Here is a 20,582-nt window from a genome sequence, read left to right as displayed (position 1 = left end):
GGAAATTTTTTTGGGATTTTGCATAGTATCAGCGAGCCAAAATTCTAATACCACAACTTTCATGTGATTTGGACAGGTTGGCACCTATTCAAGCAAGAAACCATATACCTTAGAACACTTATATCTCAAATACCATCAAGACATTGGTGTGTGAGAGACAACATTGAACATGGTGCTCATTTGAGTATATGATTAGAGAGAACTCTCAAGTATCGCCCAAATACTCAATGATAAAGGAACTAAGCATAGCTGCCATTACAAAAACACAAGAAAAGTTTTTGGATCCGAGAATGATCGTAGTCAGAAAGCACAAGGGAAGAGGCCATACCCTAATTGGTAGCAAGAGATGTAGATATAGTTCCTTGTGGAAGTCACAACAGTAGCACATAGGGGATGGAATCTAAGAGCCACTTGATTGAGCCTAAAGCTGGGTGGATATAGTCTCAGTATCAATGTGGCGGGGGTCTTCTTCCTATTTCCTCTGCTTCTTTTGCTTTGTTCCTTGACCTTCGAGTGCTTCTCTACCCAACTTATCATAATAAATTTTGTGTGCTTCTCTTGTAAGCTGACAACTCTCTTTTTGCTATGAGTCTTCATGGTCATGGCTCTTCTACTTTCACTAAGTACTAGGTGGTTGGCTCTTTGCTTTGCACAACTGAGTTTGAATTGACTCTTGATTTAAGCTGCTTGTCACTTGGAGATCTCCGCACATGGTTTTCATCCTTGATTTTGCATTTTTCTTAATAATTGTCTCTTCTTAATGCATATATATATATATATAGATAGATTTATTCTTCTTTACTTCCTTCTCATTCCTCTAATATTTAATTTTCTCCTTTAACTAGTTACAAAGTAATTTATACATTTATCCACTTAACCTTTTATTGAGATCTACTTATTAATGATTTAGCATGGAAAATTGTTAGTTATAGATTGTTTTGCTCTCTCATTTTGATTGCATGTTCCGTCTAAAAAGTTTAAACCTTTTTTAGAATGATTACTCTTAAATAATGTATACTAGTTTTAATTGGCTTTTACCTACTCCTATATTTGTAATTTTTCTAGGAGTATTTTCTTGAACTTCTTTTAAATTTTCTTAAAAGTAAGTTTATTCATGGTACACTTTTGTACTACTTTTTACTAGATCAGCCATGTGGGTATATATATTTTTTAGTCTTTTACTAAACTTAAAGTTTATCTAAGTTTTGTTCATAAAATCTTGTAAGCACTCTTTTTTGAATTTCTTTTTTAATAGTTCTTTTACTTTTACACTTTAATTTTCAGTCAAAGTATATAAATAATGCACAATATTTTGTCTTATTAATCCTAGCTTGCTAAAGGGTGAGGAATACCACCCTTGATGTCGAAGTGTTTACTTGTAAGGGGTCAATTAAAACCCCATTATTTTTAATGTGTGATTTTTACTTCAGAATCTTGATGGGTATCTAGGTCTTTATATGCAATAACAAGCTGGGGTGCATACACATTACCTATCTTCCCTCACAAATCTATGTTGTTCCAACACTTAGGTTTGTTTGGATGGTCGTAGGTAAGTGGACCCTGACCTTGGAGCCCGTACTACCTGACAAATTCAACACTTGCATACGTATTTTTGAGACCCTACCGGGGTTTGCCCATTTGATATCAAACTCAATTTAAATGCTTCAAGTGTTTATTCTCCAGGTGTGAATTATTTCTATTAATGTTTTTAAGCTATGCTAGGTCTAAATTGATTGTATGATTCATTTATTGATGGGATTATTAACTTTAAACACACACACACGCGCGTGCACGCACACGTGCACACACACACACATGGATATATTCAGTTATGAAAGATCGTGTATAATTACAGCTTATTGTTATAGATTTTTTGAATTTTCCTTATATATAAGAAATCTTATGTTTTTATAATTTTTCAAAAAGACGTAAAATTTAGCATAGTATGAAAATATTAGTAGAGAAATGCTCTTTTTTTAGAGAATCTTTAAAGTGGCCAACTTGCAATAGTTCTCTCTTAATATGCAAGAGTGTTAGGAGATAAAGGTGCATGTTGTGGAAAAAATCCTTACACCCAAGGTTGGAGTTCCAAGCCATTGATGATGATCTATCCAAAGAGCTCGCCCATTTATTGAGAAAAGGGCCATAGATATCAATTCACCTTAGAGGATAGAGAGTGGAAATTATCAATCTTCGGCACCTACCAAGGTGTTTAGCCTTCCCCATGCAAAAGCTTGCCAAACAATGCAATGAAAGCTTAGAGATAGCCACTCATACCATATGTTAGGGTATTTTGTTTTTGCACATGCCCAACTATTCTCACAATGGATTTAAACTTTGGAAAAATATAAATTTCTTTTTTTGTTATGTTTCATAATTATTTATTTTGGGTTATATATCCATTCTTTCTTTGAGAGTTCTTAAACTTGTTATGTTTCATAATTATTTAGTTTGGTTTATATATCCTTTATTTCTTTGAAAGAGAGTGTGCTCACCTTTTTTGCACAAGCTCGTTGCCCTACATGCCTTACTTATATTCAAGTATATGCTTCAACAAATCAATTAAAGTAGGGATACTTATATCCAAGTATATGCTTCAACAAGTCAGTTAAAGTAGGGATATGTTTCATAATAAAAAATTTGGGTCATATATGCATTCTTTGTTTGCAGGCTCTTAGACTTATTTTCATTCTATTTAAGTACATGCCTTTCTTACATTCAAGTATATGATCCAACAAGTAAGTGAAAGTTAGTAAACATTGCTCACTCTTTGGTAACTACCAAGGCATTTGTATTCCCCATGCAAAAGGCCACCCAAAAAACGCGACAAAATTTCAAAAAGAATCTCAATTAATGAATTTAAGTGAAATCTCAAATATAGAATAAGATTTTTTATATAGTTAGTTCTTATGGGATCTCTCCTTGTCATGTATTGAGGCCTATTTTTCTTTAGGGAGGCGCATCATTTCATCCCTCCTCTTCTCCACATGCACCATATATTCCTCATTTGTCCCTCTTGCATGCTTCCCATTTTTCCATTTTCTCCTCCATGCTTGCTAGTACCAATCTATCCCTCCACAACTTGTGTTTGTACTTAAGAGCATCCCATGCTCTTGTAACTACCTTCCTAGCCCCAAGTCATGCTTGCGGGTGAGCATTTATATAGTTGAGCTTCATGCGTAGTGTGTGACGCGTGGAATGATCCTAGTGTCAAGGATCAAGTAGGTCACATTGAAGCTAGTGTCCACCCTTGGGAATGGCTCCTATTAGGAGTGGTGGCATGTATCTATGTTTGTTGAATGGACATCTATCACAAACCTCAACACGATTCAAAGTGCACTTCCAAACTAAGCAAGTATACAAATGCTTTCATGTCCAGACATCATGATGCACCTCAAACTTGATTTTGAGTATACCAATGCTTTTGTGTCTAAGGCATCGTGATGAACCTTATACGAGGTTTTAGGAACTAAGTAAGTACACCAATGCTTTCATGTCAAGGCATTGTGATGCACCTTCAACTATGCACATATACCAACACTTCATGTAAGGTATCATGATGCGCCTTAAACTAAGCAAGTATACCAATGTTTTTGTGTCAAGACATCACGATGCACCTTAAATTAAGCAAGTTTACCAATGCTTTTGTGTCAAGGCATTGCGATGCACCTTAGAATCAATTTTAAGGATGACCTACACAAACATAAAGAGAGGAATCAATATATAAAAGTCAAATCAATTGTAAGAGGCTTTCCATCAAAACTTGAAAGAGCTTGATGAACATTAACAAGATCAAAATTAAAGTATCAAAAGTCACTTTATCATGACATAGGGAATCTCTAAAAATAGATATAGTCCACCATATAAGTAGGAAGGTACCAAACATATATAGTCCACCATATAAATAGGTAGGTACCAAACATCAACTAAGGATCCATAATGTCAATTTCCCAATGTATGAGATTTACACATGGAAGGGTATTTGCACAATCATTTGGACCTTGATTTTTTCACAAATTTGGATTCTATCATTGCTCAAGATTTGAATTTTCATAAATTTGGACCTAGTGAGCAAGTACACTTGACATAAATAGATAAATTTTTTGATTGTAGACTAAACGGTAACTTTTGGCAAGCTTAGTGTTAATATTTTCCTTATAGTTTTGGACTACATAGATTTTTTCCTTAGTATCTAAAAAGCTAGTATTGGCCATTTCTTTAAATAGATAGATGTGTCTCCCTTCATGTGATATGGCATGTTGGAAGAATCGACTTGTAGCTTGATCATTATCTTTTCATTCAAATTGAAGTTGAAAAGGTTTATATGTTAATCAATTGTGAGGGACACTTCCAAGATTATGGGTAGTGCTTCACTCCTTGAGGCTTTGTTCATGGCCACCTCTCATTCATGATGCATGTTTGTCTGAGTGTTTTTCGGATTGTCCATTCTACCTTGGAGTATCCATGAATTTTGGGCCAATTTAAAGGTGCATCTTTCTTTTTTAGATCAAGTTTACTTGCATCCCACTTGTGTCAATAGAATACTGCATCAAACTTGGGATACATCCTAAATTAAAAAAGGTACTTGGAGATACTCTATGAGGTATCTTTCTTGGAGATACTCAATGAGGTACTTGGAGATACTCTGATGAGGTATCTTTCTTTGAGAAACTTTGGTATTTTCCATCTAGGTTGTGGCTCCAGCTTTTTATGATGGCTCAAGTGATCTGATCTTTGCAAATGTGCATGGAGATCCAGGTGATTTCCCATCCACTTGTTGGGGTATTTCCTAGAAAAGTCTCCAATGGGACTAGCGGGCATTGGAATTCTTTCTATTTTCCCTATATATGAATCCAAATCCATGTGGTTGTTTGGTCTAGATTCTCCAAACTTGAAGCTAATAGTATGAATCATTTTCTACTTTTTCCATTGGAAGTTTAATTGGTGTTTGAGGAATATGTGGTCTTAAAGAAAAGGATGAAGTCACAAGGGAAAGGTAAGAGATGGAAGCAAATACAAAATTGGAGAAGAGGGGAGTAGGGTTGACAAGAGGAAGTGGAGGAAGAGCAAGGCAAATGGCTTGAGCTACTATAGTTCTAGAAGGAAGGGTTATCAAGAGGTGGAAAATTGTTACACATTAAAGGATGATATGTTGGAGATTCTTGGATTAGTTGTAAGTGTTGGGACTTGGGAGGCATGAGCAAAGAGGCATGATAAGAAATACTGGTAGCTTGGAATTTTCAAAAACGTAAGAAGTATGGTTCCCAATTTGGGGAGGGATCTGAGGAGATCACTTAAGAGAGTGGTGAGGTAGGGGAGGCTGGATTTGAGGTAGACCACATATTCTTCAAACAAGCATTTTCCTATTTTAGATGGCTTTTCAATTTCAAGATTGGATTTAAATTCGAGTCATATCTTAGGGATTATGATGATGGCTATTGCAATAAAGGTAATAGTCCAACTATTACCAAAGAGATGGCTTCCCAATCAAAAATTCATAGATTATTACTACATCTTGTTTCATATGTAGCAGTCCTACATGTATGGAAAGACAAAACACATTTTTTCATCCTCTTCCATTTTATGGAATAGCTATAGGAGAGTATTTTTTACCACTGGCCTATCCCAATTAAGAGTGATTAATGCATGTAACATTTTGAGTTGCAATTGTCTTCATTGAATTCGAGCTCTTCCTTCAAGATGATCGTCTTGTTTTAGGATTGCAACAAGATTTTGGTGCAATGATATGGTGATTTGTAGCAATAGATCTTAGAATAGCTCCTCTAGACTTTCATAGGCTTGATTTAGTAATTAGAGTTCTAGTTTTGAAATTATTGTCTTTTGACTTATAGCTCCGTGCATTTTCCCCTATACTTGGCAAGTTAAAGACTCTTCAACTCTACAGTTTCTTTTATTTGTGCTAACAATTGATCATCTAGTCCTAGTAGCTACATTAACACCTGAGCTTGAGCATTTATTTCCACATTAGCATTCACAAGTTGCTCCTTTGATGCTATACATTCTTGCTCTAATTCTTGAACTTGGTGTTTATAGTCTTAGAGACTTTTCTAGAACTCGATGTTTGTTTCTGATGCTCCATCCATTTCATCATCTTTTTGCATCAATCATCCTCATAATTGCACAATATTTTTTTAATGTTCATCACAAGAGGCTTGTAGTCAGTAGATTGAATGCTCTACCTCTTCCTTAATGTTTAAGGCATCTGAAAGCTACAACTATTTTTGTTGCAGGTTCAATGTGATTTCTATTATATCATTCCTACTTTATTCTAGGAAATTTTGTTTGCTTTTTCATGCACTTTGAGCCTTTCAATCTTTGTCTCTATTTTTTGTAACATTTTGATTCATTTTCTTGTCTATCTCACATTGCTGCTCTTTTGATGCCATACTAGCAAATAGTTCTAACAATTGTTAAAATTTTTGACTGTGATGTTGTATGATTTGAAAGGTAGGATTGCCTAATCAATATTGATTACACAATTAGGTCCCATGCAATGATGTTGCATCATGTCCTTATCTTGACTACCATAGTACAGATGTGTCAATCAACGAATAGCAGGGTTAATGACATTGTTGACTTGTGTTTCTTGTGTAGATGCATTGTCTAGTACACTAGCTAATTCCACGTGAGATGTGTTTGACTCCTAATTGCTCCTAATGTCAATCTATGAAGGCTCTTATGGTAGTAATTTTGAATTTAGTCGCATTATTTTTCTATGGAGCTCTTTATTGCCAATCTTAGTAGTTTGTACCTACTCATATTGACTACCTTCCAAGTCATACTCATAGAGGGTGGGTGGGGATTCTATTTCCCATATAAGAGATTTAGAAGATCATCTAATTCATCTATAACTTGTGGTGAGACTGGTGTAGAGGTATCATCTTGCAGTAACTCAAAGCCAATGATGATAACCAGAAGATAGGGAATGTAGATCTTGCCATTGTGGGTGACTCATGTATGATTTCTCAATAGCATGGAGATGTGTCTACCCCAATCCAATACCTTTTGCTTGCAAAAAGCACATCAAAGTTTTTATACAAGAATGTGATTACAAGGTATGGATGTCATGGGGGCACTCTAGTTCATACTCATTTTGCAGTTCTCATTCTTTGAGTTGGAGGTGATGAACTGGGATGGTTTGACTAGGAGAGCAAAGGATGCCATTAAAACCAAAGTTTATGAAATGGTGAGGGCTGGTGGTGCTATATGCCCTAAAGGGATACAAAATATAATTGTCCAAGACATTATTATGGGAACTTTATTGTCTAAAAAAGTGCAACGGGATTAAGATGTCGGATGTTGAGCTACAAGATTTCTAAAACAATGTGAACCTTTGCTCGACAAAAGAAAGTAATTACCATACTATTTGTCATTGCATTGGTTTATTAAATTATGTTATTGACAATGAATATAATATTGACCAATTTTTAGTCTGTGTATAGATTATCAAGATGGATTGAGGACGGTCGATGTAACTCTCCACCTGTGTCAGATGGGCTAGATGGAATTTTATACTTGAAAAGACATTGTAGATATAATTATTTCCAAAGTGTAGTGTTTCCTGGACAATTGCAACATAGTTCATTCAGTAGGTGTCATGTATTTAAAATGTCTACCCACAGTTTTGGTTCGGGGGTTGACTTGGTAAATAAAATGAGACCTGGGGGAGAACTGGGTCATTGCTGGATGTTGTTTGATTTTGTGAAGAGAATGAGATATTGGGATACCATGGCTTGTCATGTGTGTGATTAATCCTTTTATCCAAGAGTTGCAAACAATTGCAACTTGTGACTTCAAGGTAGAAGATATTGATGCACAAATTCTATTTTGGGATACTCTCAACAAAATAATGGTTTCACAAGGGTTTGACCATGCTGAATTCAAAGGGTTCATGGCAGATGAGGCCCAAGCCAATTAATTGGAGAGTTGTACGTGCCACTTTCAATGTGGCCCTGACAATATAATGGAAGGGAAAGAGCGATCTTGCCTTTTCCATTGGGAGCAAAGTCTTCATTCCCATGCAAAGGCATGTATAAAAGTTGGCAGCCAAGAGGAATTTAAAATTCGATGTAGATGTAGGAAGGATGCCTCTACAGAGCAAGCTGCAGAAGTTGAAATGGTGGAATGCATGCCATGCAAGTGATTCAGACTTGCCACGGCTTGAAACTTGGTTTGCATGGTGGCATGCTAGGATTTCCCATTAGGGCTGACACATTATAGAGGTTGGTTTTGTATTTCTCTTGAATTGGTTTTTATCTTGTTAATAATGTAATTTTGCCATTACAATATCTATACAATGCTTGGTTTGTAGAGTATGTTAGATAATGAGAAGGACTTGATTCTTCAAACAAATCTAGTAGAGTCTATTCATGGTAGTTGGAGGGCTAGATTGAACCATGCCAAATATGTCGGTCTCTACAATGCCTCTGTCAGTGACCTCTCAAATACAATTCTACAAAGTTCTAGATACACATCTTTTTGGAAGGGCCAGTTCATCGGGAGTGGGCTGGGTCTAGAGACCTTTAAAAAAAAGATCTTCAAAATCTCAGATTGACATTAGTGCCAAAACAGTTGTTGATCTAACAAGTAATGTTGTAAAGGAAATGGGTGTTGCATCTGAAGTATGTTTTAATGATGGAGATGACAAGACTGTGTGAAGGAAAAGGCCAAAGTCAATGCCTTCAAATATATGTGAGGATGATAGTCATCGCCTTGACTACAGTTACACAAATAAGAAAAGATACTCCATGTCTCCCAAATCTAGTACTAAATTTGCAACAAAGAGTTTTGAGAATGATGATTCCAAGAATGTGTAAGAATATGAAGTGCATGATGCAAATTAGCAAATTAGGCATTGCGAAGAGTTCCTGTAACAAGCCAAGTCCATTGCTAGGCTTGGCTTGGACAAGGAGGAAAATGTAACAAGCTTGTCAATATAAAGGATCATGAAAACCGACATGGAGTTGTTGCACCATCATTTTTTGGGAGGATTCAAACACTAATTGCAGTGTGCTCCCAAATGATTTGGTTTTGTGGAAATGATGTAACCCACACGTGGAAGCCATCAACTAGCATTACAGGTATTCTAGGACCATCACCAGGAAGGTGGAAGGTCCAATTAGGAACATCCTTGACAAGTGCGGAGATTGCCAGGTTGACAAGCTCAGGGTTTGTCATATTAGGAGTATCAACTCCAATGGTGGGTGCAAGTTGTGCTTCACCAATTCAAGTCCATGATGAAACAATAGTATTGAATGAAGATCGACCTCAGTGTCGAGATGGCAAAGCAATCAGATGGTGAAACAAAATCACCAAAGAAATGGAAAATAGAATTCAGAGGTCATTGGTCTTAAAATGCATATTGAATACAAGGTTGACATTTCTCCATTTCCGTCTTGCAATTGGGAAGACTTCATTGGATGATCATGCAAATTGGATGCCTATATTCCATGCAAACATAGTTATAGTTATTACATCTTCCTTTCATACCTTGGATTGGATAGCAAAAATAATTGTTCACCAAGAGACCTTGAGTAAAAAAGAGATCTTCCAGGCACTGTCCCACATGCCTTGAGGTTTAGTTTTTGGAGACTGCACCTTCATGATGGTCAACAGAAAATGGAAGGGCTATTATAATAATCCTTTTTCCCATGAGGATTTTGAACCACAAAAATAGTATTTTTTTGGAGACTGAACCTTCATGATGTTGAATACAAAATGAGAAGATATTTATAATAATCCTTTTTGCCATGAAGATTTTGAACCACAAGAATAATGTTTTTGGAGTCTTTTGCATTTCTCCTTGTGTAAATTTTTGGTTTGTTTCTCTAGTTGTTGATAATTGTGGCAAGATGCTTTGTAGGATGATTCTGCAATCACAAAACTTTAAATATGTCTTTTATGTGATAAATCATGTCTTGATTTGCAGTAATGTAGGTTGGAAACTTATTTGAAATAGCATGAACTCAACACAACAAATAGCAAAATACCAAACTAGGAGTGTAAAATATTTTTACTTAAAATTTTGCTATATTTTTACATTTCCTTTTGTACCTTGGATTGGATATAAAAAATAATATGTTTGTTCATCAAGATTTGTGATTGTAAAATAATCCTACAAGGTGTTCGATCACAAACTCTAGCTATAAGAATTCATCATGAGGAGAACACAACCTCACAAGTCATCATGTTTGCCAAGGACACCTCGACTTCCACCATCCCAATGTCAATCTCCATTCAACCACCTGCATTATCATTAGCTTTGGACTATGAAGCCATTGCCATTAGCCTCTTCTTCCTCTATCCATGATCCACAATCTACATAGTCAAACCACCACATGGCAAATTAGGGGTCCGATTCCCTAATCACAATCTACCAAGTTGCAGACCAACAGATAAGTGTCACTTCATCATCACTGCTTGACACATGGCAAATTAAGCAACTCACCAATAGAGTTGACATATAGAACCTGACTACCACATTAACTTATTTTACATGCTAGCTATCCCATGTTAGTAAGGCCACACCATTAGGTCTCATCATGATGTCACATTATCAAGCCATGTTATTGCCATATCATCATTAACACATGGTAGCACAATAAGATACCACCTTAGCATCACTTCCACCTAACACATAGTACCACCTCATCTCTATGAATTCTGAGAAAGCTTGAGGCCATATAAGCATAATGTGAACTCTACATGTGCACACACATTGCCATGTCATCAAAGTGATTCATAAGCACAACCTCCACTAGCACACATGTTGCATGTGCTCACAATTGCCTAGGACACGATTCGGCTAGTTTAACCCTCTAGGTCAATCTAGTGATCAAATACCACAAAATCCAAATACAAATATTGATTTGGACATTTGAGCTATTGAGACCATATTGGTGACAAATTAGGTGCCTTGATTAGTGTGAGCTTGAAAGCACCTATATTTAGTGCATCATTTTTTGATCAATATATGTCCTATTTGGATTTGGTTTGAAGCATGGTTTCATCATACATAAAAGTAATATCTTGTAACATCATTTTTCTCACTTTTGAGAAATTTAGGGCATCATTATTATGGTATACTTTGACCTCAATTCCATACACTTTTTTGGTATTTTTGGCCATACCTTAATCAAATTTGATCAAAAATTTTTTTGCAAAAAAATTTGATCAGAAATCAATTTTTTCTTTATCAATAATATTCTTAAGTTGAAATGAAGAAGTTTGATATATAAAGTATAAGTCAAAACGTCACTTTTTGGCCTATTTGAAATATAACAAGTTTGTTTGACACCCAAACTAGGTCTCCTTCAAGAAACATCAATATTGAGTTTTTAACAAAGCTAGACAACTCAAATTATGGAAATTGGAAGTATATAATGGAAACAATTCTTGTCTTTCAAGAGGGATGGGAATATGTTGTACACTTCCTAGATTAAATGGTGATTTATGAGCAAATGAAGAGATGTCCAAAGAACCAATAGAATGGGATTAAAAAGATAAATATGTCTATCGCTTGATAAAATAGAATGTACAAGATGTTATGATTTGGTAATTTAATACAATGAAAACATTAAAGATATGTTTACCCCAATGATTGCATCCTTTACAGGTAAACATACCCCTTCAAGGAGCTGAGCTCGACGACTATATCAACAGCCTCCTCCAAGTAGAAAATAGTAAGCAAGCATTCTATAAGCTGTCCACAATGTGGTGCATCTCAATACCGACAAGACACACAAGGAGACAAGATTTTTGGCAAGGTACTATGACACATGCCGATCCTAACACGCATCACACACTTGTTTTTTTTGGGATGGTTAGCAGGACTTATGGATTGGCATCCTTGCAACAGCTTGACAGATGGAATATTGAGGATCCTTGCGGATGGAGAGGCTTGGAGACATGTAGAGAAGAGGTGGCCAGAGTTTGGGCTTGAGGCTCATCATTTGCATCTTGGGCTAGCTATGGACGATGTTAATCCCTTTGGACATTAGTCCACATCATGGTCGACATGGCCAATAGTAGTCATAATATACAATATTCCTCTTGGGATGACCATAAAGAAGGGGCATTTGATGTTGGCACTCATTGTGTCGGGCAAGCACAAGGTGAAAAACATGGATGTGTATCTAGCCCCTTTGGTGGACGAGTTGCAAAATATTATGGAATGGCATGCAAGTGTATGAAATTTCAAAGCCTTTGGGTCAACATCATTTTTGAGTGAAAGGCATTCTAATGTGGACCATGCATGATTATGCCTATCACCATTGCAGTCTACATTATGGTGATCATTTTCGATTCTTAGCCCCTCACCCCCACAGTGCCTATCACCATTGCAGTTTGCATTAAAATTGAGGGTGCCTATTCTATGAAGGTTCTCATTTAGAGAGATATGAAAGCCATGTTCAAGAAGTACCTTAAATACACATCAAGTAATCTCACCATCTAAAGATCTTGCATGACACATGTTAGAAGATAATCCCCATCAAAGATCTATATGCAAGACATGTCAAGTATGCTTTGTGAGGAGAGGGGGTTCTTTCGAATCATCAACCACGATGTGTCCCCCTTACTTATGTAGTGAATGATGATGGTAGAAATAGAGTTTTTATCTCTACCAGTGGAAGAAAAGATTGCCAATGTGGCTAAGCTAGGACTTTCTTGGAAAACTATGGCAATAAACATGGTCACTTTGACCAGCAGGATTAGTTTTTTCTTATACTTTAGCCACTCTCAAGAAGGACTATCATTATTAGCCTATTTATAGAGTTCAAGAGCCATTTGTACAACAAATTACTTATTGAGCAAGCTACTGTAGAACCTACATAAGACTACTAGCACTACTATACAAGACAAAATGTTGTAGGAAGCAATAACACTTATTTAGGGCTCTCTATCCTTGATATGAAATTTCTTTACAGCCTTTACTGAATAGATAAGAGAAGGGGGGGGGGGAGATTAAAGAGGAGATTGTGTGGATAGGTAATGTATGTCTTGAATTTGAGTCCCCTCTTTGCATGAACTTTTAAAGCTATCCCTTTGGCCTTAGCTTAGTTGGGGTAGAAAAAATTGAATATTTTAATTACAAAAATAAAGGCCCTCAAGAAATGAAATGAATATATTAATGAAAAATAGAGGCCTTTTCAATTACTCTCTCCTCAGGGAATAATTTGTAAGTGTCGCCTCCTTGGAGGTAGTGCGATAGTGAAGGATTGAAACTCCTTTATGACTTTCCATGTGTAATTTAAAAATAACTAATTTGTGTGTTCCAAACCTCCATTTATGGAGATCATGCTTTAAAAATTGCCTTTTACTAGCCCAAAGTCCTTAAAATTTTATTTTCTTTCTCTTTTAGATCCAAAAGCACTTGCTTTATCAAGAGGCAATGGTGCGATTCCATTCTATTCATAGCAAGATCAATTCTATTCTTGAAAATTTTGATACTTTCTTCTCCCTCGGCATGAGCGAGTGCAATGTTGCAACCACCATAGCTTGATAACCAAAACTCTTCTCTGTGAGATATTAGGCCTCCTTCCTACAAAGTGTGAGCCACTCCCTTTCTCGTGTTTCCTTCATATCCGGCGTGTTTCCTTCATATCCGGCCCCATACTATATCGATCATCTTGGATTCTTAGCCCCTTGCCCCCACAGTGACTATAACCACTACAATTTGCACTAAAACCTAGGGTGTTTATTCTATGAAGGTTCTCGTTCAGAAAGATGTGAAAGCCATGTTAAAGAAGTACCTCAAATTAGCATCAAGTAATTTCACCATCTTAAGATCTTGCACGATATGAAGGTTCTTGTTCAGAGAGATGTGAAAGCCATGTTCAAGAAATACCTCAAATTAGCATAAAGTAATCTCACCATGTTAAGATCTTGCATGACCCCTCTTAGAAGATAATCCCCATCAAAGATCTATATGGAAGACATGTCAAGTATGCTTGTGGGGAGAGGGGGTTCTTTCGAATCATCAACCAAGATGTATTCCCTTTACTTATGGAGTGAATGTTGATGGTGGCAATAGAGTTTTTCTCTCTACCAATGGAAGAAAAGATTGCCCATGTGGCTAACCTAGGACTTTCTCAGAAGACTATGGCAGCAAGTAAATCAACAAAGAAGATGTCACACATGGTCAAAGACTAACATGATTAGTTTTTTGTGATTCTTTAACCACTATCAAGAAGGACTATCATTACTGGCCAATTTAAAGGTACAAGCCATTAGTACATCAAATTACTTATTGAGCAAGCTACTAATAGAACCTACATAAGACTACCAATAGGACCTATACAAGACAAAATGTTGTAGGAAGCAACAACACTTCTTTAGAGCTCTCTATGCTTGATGTGAAATTTCTTTACAGTCTTTGATGAATAGATATCCTCAATTGAAAAGAATTTACAAATGTATTAATTAGTGTAAAAGGAAAAAGGAAAGGGGGAGGGGGGAAGGGAAGATTAAAGAGGAGATTGCATGGATTGTGGTAATGGATGTCTTGAGTTTAAGTCCCCTCTTTGCATGAAATTTTAAAGCTATCCCTTTGGCCATAGCTTAGTTGAGGTAGAAAAAATTGAATATGTTAATTACAAAAAAATAAAGGCCCTCAAGATATGAATTGAACATATTAATGAAAAATAAAGGCCTTCTCAATTACTCTCTCCTCTCAGGCAATAATTTGTTAGTGTTGCCTCCTTAGAGGTAGAGCTATAGTGAAGGATTGAAACTCCTGTATGAATTTCCATGTGAAATTAAAAAGTTCTTATGTTTGTGTTCCAAACCTCCATTTATGCAGATCATGCTTTAAAATTTGCTTTTTAATAGCCCAAACTCCTTTTAAAATCATTTTCTTTCTCTTTTAGATCCAAAAGCACTTGTTTTACTAGGAGGGCTCTTGAGCACTCTTTTCTTTATTTGGTGCAATCTCCATTCTATTCATAGCAAGCTCAATTGTATTCTTGAGAATTGATACTTTCTTCTCCCTCGAGTGAGCAAGTGTGATGTTTCAACTACCATAGCTTGATGACAATATTCTTCTCTGCTAGCTATTAGGCCTCCTTCCTACAAAGTGTGAGCTACACCCTTGCATGTGTTTCCTTCATATCAGGCCCCATACTGTGGCGATCGTTTTGGATTCTCAACCCCTTGTCCCCACAATGCCTATCGCCATTGCAGTGTGCATTAAAACCTAGGGTGCCTATTCTATGAAGGTTCTCATTTAGAGAGATGTGAAAGCCATGTTCAAGAAGTACCTCAAATTAGCATCAAGTAATGTCACCATCTTAAGGTCTTGCATAACTCCTCTTAGAACATAATCCCCATCAAATATCTATGTTGAAGACATGTCAAGTATGCTTGTGAGGAGAGGGGGTTCTTTTGAATCGTCTACCATGATGTGTCCCCCTTACTTATGGAGTGAATGATGATGGTGGCAACATAGTTTTTCTCTCTACCAGTGGAAGAAAAGATTGCCAATGTGGCTAAGCTAGGACTTTCTCGGAAGACTATGGCAGCAAGTAAATCATCAAAGAAGATGTCACACATGGTCAGAGACTAGCGTGATTAGTTTTTTCTAATTCTTTAACCACTATCAAGGACTATAGTTATTGGTCGATTTATAGAGTGCACAAGCCATAGTACAACAAATTAGTTATTGAGAAAGCTACTCATAGAACCTACATAAGACTACCAAGAGGACCTATATAAGACAAAATGTTGTAGGAAACAATAACACTTCTTTAGAGCTCTCTATTCTTGATGTGAAATTTCTTTAGAGCCTTTGATGAATAGATATCTTCAATTGAAAAGAATTTACAAATATATTAATTAGTGTAAAAGGAAAAAGGAAAGCAAAGGAGGGAAGGGGAGATTAAAGAGGAGATTGTGTGGATGGGTAATGGATATCGAGTTTGAGTCCCCTCTTTGCATGAAATTTTAAAGCTATCCATTTGGCCATAGCTTAGTTGGGGTAGAAAAAATTGAATATCTTAATTACAAAAATAAAGGCCCTCAAGATATGAATTGAATATATTAATAAAAAAATAAAGGCCTTTTCAATTACTCTCTCCTCAAGGAATAATTTGTCGGTGTTTCCTCCTTAGAGGTAGGTGAATGAAATAAACTCCTTTATGAATTTCCATGTGTAATTTGAAAATAATTAAGTTGTGTATTCCCAACCTTGATTTTTGGAGATCGTGCTTTAAAAATTGCCTTTTAATAGCCCGAATTTCTTTTAAAATCATTTTCTTTCTATTTTAGATCCAAAAGCACTTGCTTTACTAGGAAGACACTTGCACACTCTTTTCTCTATTTGGTGCAATCTCTATTCTATTCATAGCAAGCTCAATTGTATTCTTGAAAATTGATACTTTCTTCTCCCTCGACATGAGCGAGTGCGATGTTGCAACCACCATAGCTTGATGACAACATTCTTTTCTGTTAGCTATTAGGCCTCCTTCCTACAAAGTGTAAGCTGCTCCATTTCTTGTGTTTCATTCATATCCGGCCCATACTATGACGATCATCCTAGATTCTCAAACCCTCGCCCCCACAGTGCTTATCGCCATTGCAGTTTGCATTAAAACCTAGGGTGCTTATTCTATGAAGGTTCTCGTTTAGACAGATGTGAAAACCATGTTCAAGAAGTACCTTAAATTAGCATCAAGTAATCTCACCATCTTAAGATCTTGCACAATCCCTCTTAGAAGCTAATCCCCATCAAAGATCTATATGCAAGGCATAACAAGTATGCTTGTGAGTGAGGAGAGGGGGTTCTTTCGAATCGTCAACCAAGATGTGTCCCCCTTACTTATGGAGTGAATGATGATGGTGGCAATAGACTTTTTCTCTCTACCAGTGGAAGAAAAGATTGCCCATGTGGCTGAGCTAGGACTTTCTCGGAAGACTATGGCAGCAAGTACTTCATCAAAGAAGATGTTGGTCAGAGACTCGTGTGATTAGTTTCATTATATTCTTTAACCACTATCAAGAAGGACTATCATTACTGGCAAATTTGTAGAGTGCACAAGCCATTAGTACAACAAAGTACTTATTGAGCAAGCTTCTGATAGAACCTACATAAGACTACCACTAGGACTTATACAAGACAAAATGTTGTAGGAAGTAAAAAACACTTCTTTAGAGCTCTCTGTCTTTGATGTGAAATTTCTTTGCAACCTTTGATGAATAGATATCCTCAATTAAAAAGAATTTACAAATGTATTAATTAGTGTAAAGGGAAAAAGGAAAGAGGGGGTGGGGGTGGAAGGGGAGATTAAAGAGGAGATTATGTGGATAGGTAATGGATGTCTTGAGTTTGAGTCCCTCGCTCTGCCAGTATCAGAATTCCAGATGCCTTCTATGTAGAGCCTCACAGAGACATTGCTACAGATTTCGGTTTCTCACTTGCACGGTGGGCAGTCGTCCCCGTCAGATGTGGCTGCAGCCCTCACTGACATTAGCAACTTTTATCATTCTGTTGCTAGTATCAAGAGAGAGGAGATTCGCAAGAGAGAGATTGCCATTTGACAGCAGCTAGCAGCTCTCCAAAGAGAGGAGCAGAAACGGCCTATAGATGCTTGGATTCAGGAGCGCCTTGCTGCAGCACGGGCTCATCAGCAGACACTTTTAGATCAAAGAGCAGAGTATGCCTTTCACGCCAGAGAGTCTTTCTGGATGCAGATCGGAGGCAGAGTCAACAAGTAGTCCTCTACTCTTAGCCCTATAGTAGAGAGAGTGTTTTGCAGCTTGTTGACTCAGACGGGGTACTTCAGACACATCCAGATGCCGTCATGCAGATTGCTTCAAATTACTATGCCTCCCTTCTGACTGTAGATCCTGATTCACAAACCAAAGATGATGCTAGACATGTTATTTGGCATCATATTCCTATGTTGGTGGATCGAGGTATGAGAGCCTCACTTGATGCACGCTTCTCCAACATAGAGTTCAGGACTGCTCTTACTGCCCTTCATAAGGGTAGTTGTCTAGGGTCAGATGGACTCACACCTTTTTTATTACTTTTTGGGATCAGATAGGAAATTACATCACCTCAACCATGTAGGGCGTTTGGGACTCGAGTGCCAAACTCACTCTCAAAGGGTCACATTCATCTTATCCCAAAAGGAGATTGCAAAAATTTAGTATCTCAGTGGAGACCGATCACCTTACTGGGCACTTTGTATAAGATCTTGGCAAAAGCCATCAGTTTGCAATTGCAGCCCATCCTACCAGATCTTATACATGACACACAAACAGGCTTTGTCCATGGCAAAAGCATTTTTTATAACATATTCTCATTTTGGGAGGCTTCAGAGTGGGCTATGCATGAGGGCCATAGACTAGCAATTCTACTCATGGATTTCGAAAAAGCATCTGACACGGTAGATTGGGGTTTTCTAAAGGGAGCCCTTCTTCACTTTAGATTTTCAGATTTGTGGATTAGAGGGGTTTCTCCTCTTTACAAGTCGGCCCATAGCCAGGTAGTCATTGGTGGAGTTAGGGGAGATAGGTTTCAGATATCCAGATCAGTCTGACAGGGATGCCCTCTAGCCCCCTTTCTATTCTTATTTGTGGCTGAAGCTATGAGCCTCTATATTGGAGCTCAAGCTGATATTTTTGGGCTGAGACTTCCGTTGAGACAGGAAGAGGAGCTGTTGGACAGTGAGCTGGTAGATGACACGGCTATTTTTTTGGATGCCACTCCATAGACACCTCTTTCAAGATGGATTTGTTTAGCATTGCAGCAGGGGCTCACATTAACTAGAACAAATCCAATGGTTTCTGGATTAGTGATGAGGACACTCCAGATTGGGGTGCTGATATTGGCTTTACTTGGATTCAGAGGGGTGTCTCCATCAGGTATCTTGGATGCCAGGTTGGGGTGGGCATTTCTCCAGCACAACAGTTCGCTCCCGTGTTGGAGAGCATCAGGAGGAAACTCCTATTTTAGAGTTCGGCCAGACTTGACCTTGCATCCAGAGTGGTGGTTGTAAACCAGGTACTGTTGGCTGCAGCCTGGTTTGTTTACTCTTGGTGGTGCCGATCTACAAGCAGTATCACTCAGCTCAAGAGACCTATAAGAAATTTTTTGTGGAGTGGATTAAACGGCACTTCAGATGTGATAGCCAGAGTGGCTTGGGAGACTCTTATTCTACCCACTGAGGAAGGGGGTCTCAATATTATTGATCCAGACTTGTAGTGTAGAGCCTTGCTCTGCAAGATGGTGGTTAAAGGTTTGATGCCTGGTCAGGAGCCATGGAAGGATTTTTTCTTACGCAGTTACAGACATGCACACCTTCTCAGGGAGGAGATTGGATGGACAGCCCTAGATGGATCTTTACGTTAGCCCATCTCAGATCTCCTACCTCCCCTCTCATGGCAGTCATTTTGAAAGCTTGGGACAACTTCAAAAGTACTCTTCAAAGAGTTCCACCCTCCTCTCGTGAAGAAATTGACAAGCAGCTCGTCATGTGGAATGATTGCATACTAGATGAGCATGGCAGATCACTGGGCATGTCACACTATATGCAGTGGTCTAGATGGGAGTTGAAACCTGCATCCACGATGGGTGCTTGGAAAGCTTTCAGGATGCTTCCAGAGGATCAAAGAGCTCGTTCAATTAGTCACCTCAAAGGAAGTGCAACTAGGATGCAGCAGATAGATGCAACCATACCAATGGAGTGGATGGATACAAACCATTTGCCTATTTCGAATTCCACCTGGTTGGGGGCTTTTACGAGGACAAGTATCCCTCTGCAGGTTATAGCCTTGCGGGATGCACATGAGGATACCCTTGTCTTTCAGGTTCATGCGGGAGGCAGACTCCACAGATCTTCAGAGGACATTCTATTGGAGGCTCCTTTTCAGCCAGTCAGGATTGCAGGATACATGGAGATGGGTAGAGACTCACAATGGTATCTTGATCCAGACCCCGTTCTCCTGGCTCTTGGATCTTGGAGGCTTTGGTTGTATGGAGGTTCCCCTATTACAGTGGGATCCAGGGGAATGGGAGTGGATAGATGCAGAGCACCAAGAGAAGAGCATACCCTTCTTTCGTTACACGGTCAGAAATGCCAAGAGATTCCAGCTCAGTTGTAGAGGTTGGAGGCCCTCTAGAGCTCCTCATTGGGATACTTTTCAGATTTCTACAGAGATGCAGAAAAACTTTTGGAGGAGACTTTGAAAATCCCTCAAAAATAGGAAAATCACGTTATTCATCTGGCTTACTATTCATGGAGGGATTGCAATGGAACCTGTGGAGATCTAGGTTCGGGGCTGACCCTACATGTCCTCGATGCCATTCAACAGTTGAGTCAGTGCAACACTGTTTTTGGGAGTGTACTCAGGCGAGGATGATTTAAAAGGATGTTGCTAGGATACTTTGCATTTTTCATAGAGCACCCTTCTTCATGACCTAGGATACTTTGCATTTTTCATAAAGCACCCTTCTTCATGACCTGGGGATCAGTTGCTTGGTTGTCACTCACTGGTCCACATGCTTTCTTCGAGGGACATGACATGAACACAGCTTTCTTTGTTCGACGACACCTTGTGGA

The 20,582-nt window shown here is 37.9% G+C and overlaps 1 protein-coding gene across 1 annotated transcript in view; it reads right to left on the bottom strand.

The window, feature by feature from the left end:
* Positions 1-10,086: 10,086 nt before the first annotated feature.
* The window catches only part of LOC147893284 (uncharacterized), a 49,026-nt gene continuing 38,530 nt past the window's right edge, over positions 10,087-20,582 (bottom strand). The window contains exon 12 of the mRNA XM_087386679.1: positions 10,087-10,338. Coding sequence (XP_087242805.1) covers positions 10,321-10,338 — 18 coding nt within the window. The 3' untranslated portion in view covers positions 10,087-10,320. The remainder of the gene's footprint in view (positions 10,339-20,582) is intronic.

Source organism: Dipteris shenzhenensis, chromosome 15, assembly GCF_047967505.1.
Source record: "Dipteris shenzhenensis isolate YYH24624 ecotype China chromosome 15, Dip_SZ_1.0, whole genome shotgun sequence".
In the NCBI taxonomy this organism is placed as follows: domain Eukaryota; kingdom Viridiplantae; phylum Streptophyta; class Polypodiopsida; order Gleicheniales; family Dipteridaceae; genus Dipteris; species Dipteris shenzhenensis.
The sequence above is the reverse complement of the archived record's forward strand: the minus strand, read 5'-3'. Positions and strand labels throughout refer to the sequence as shown.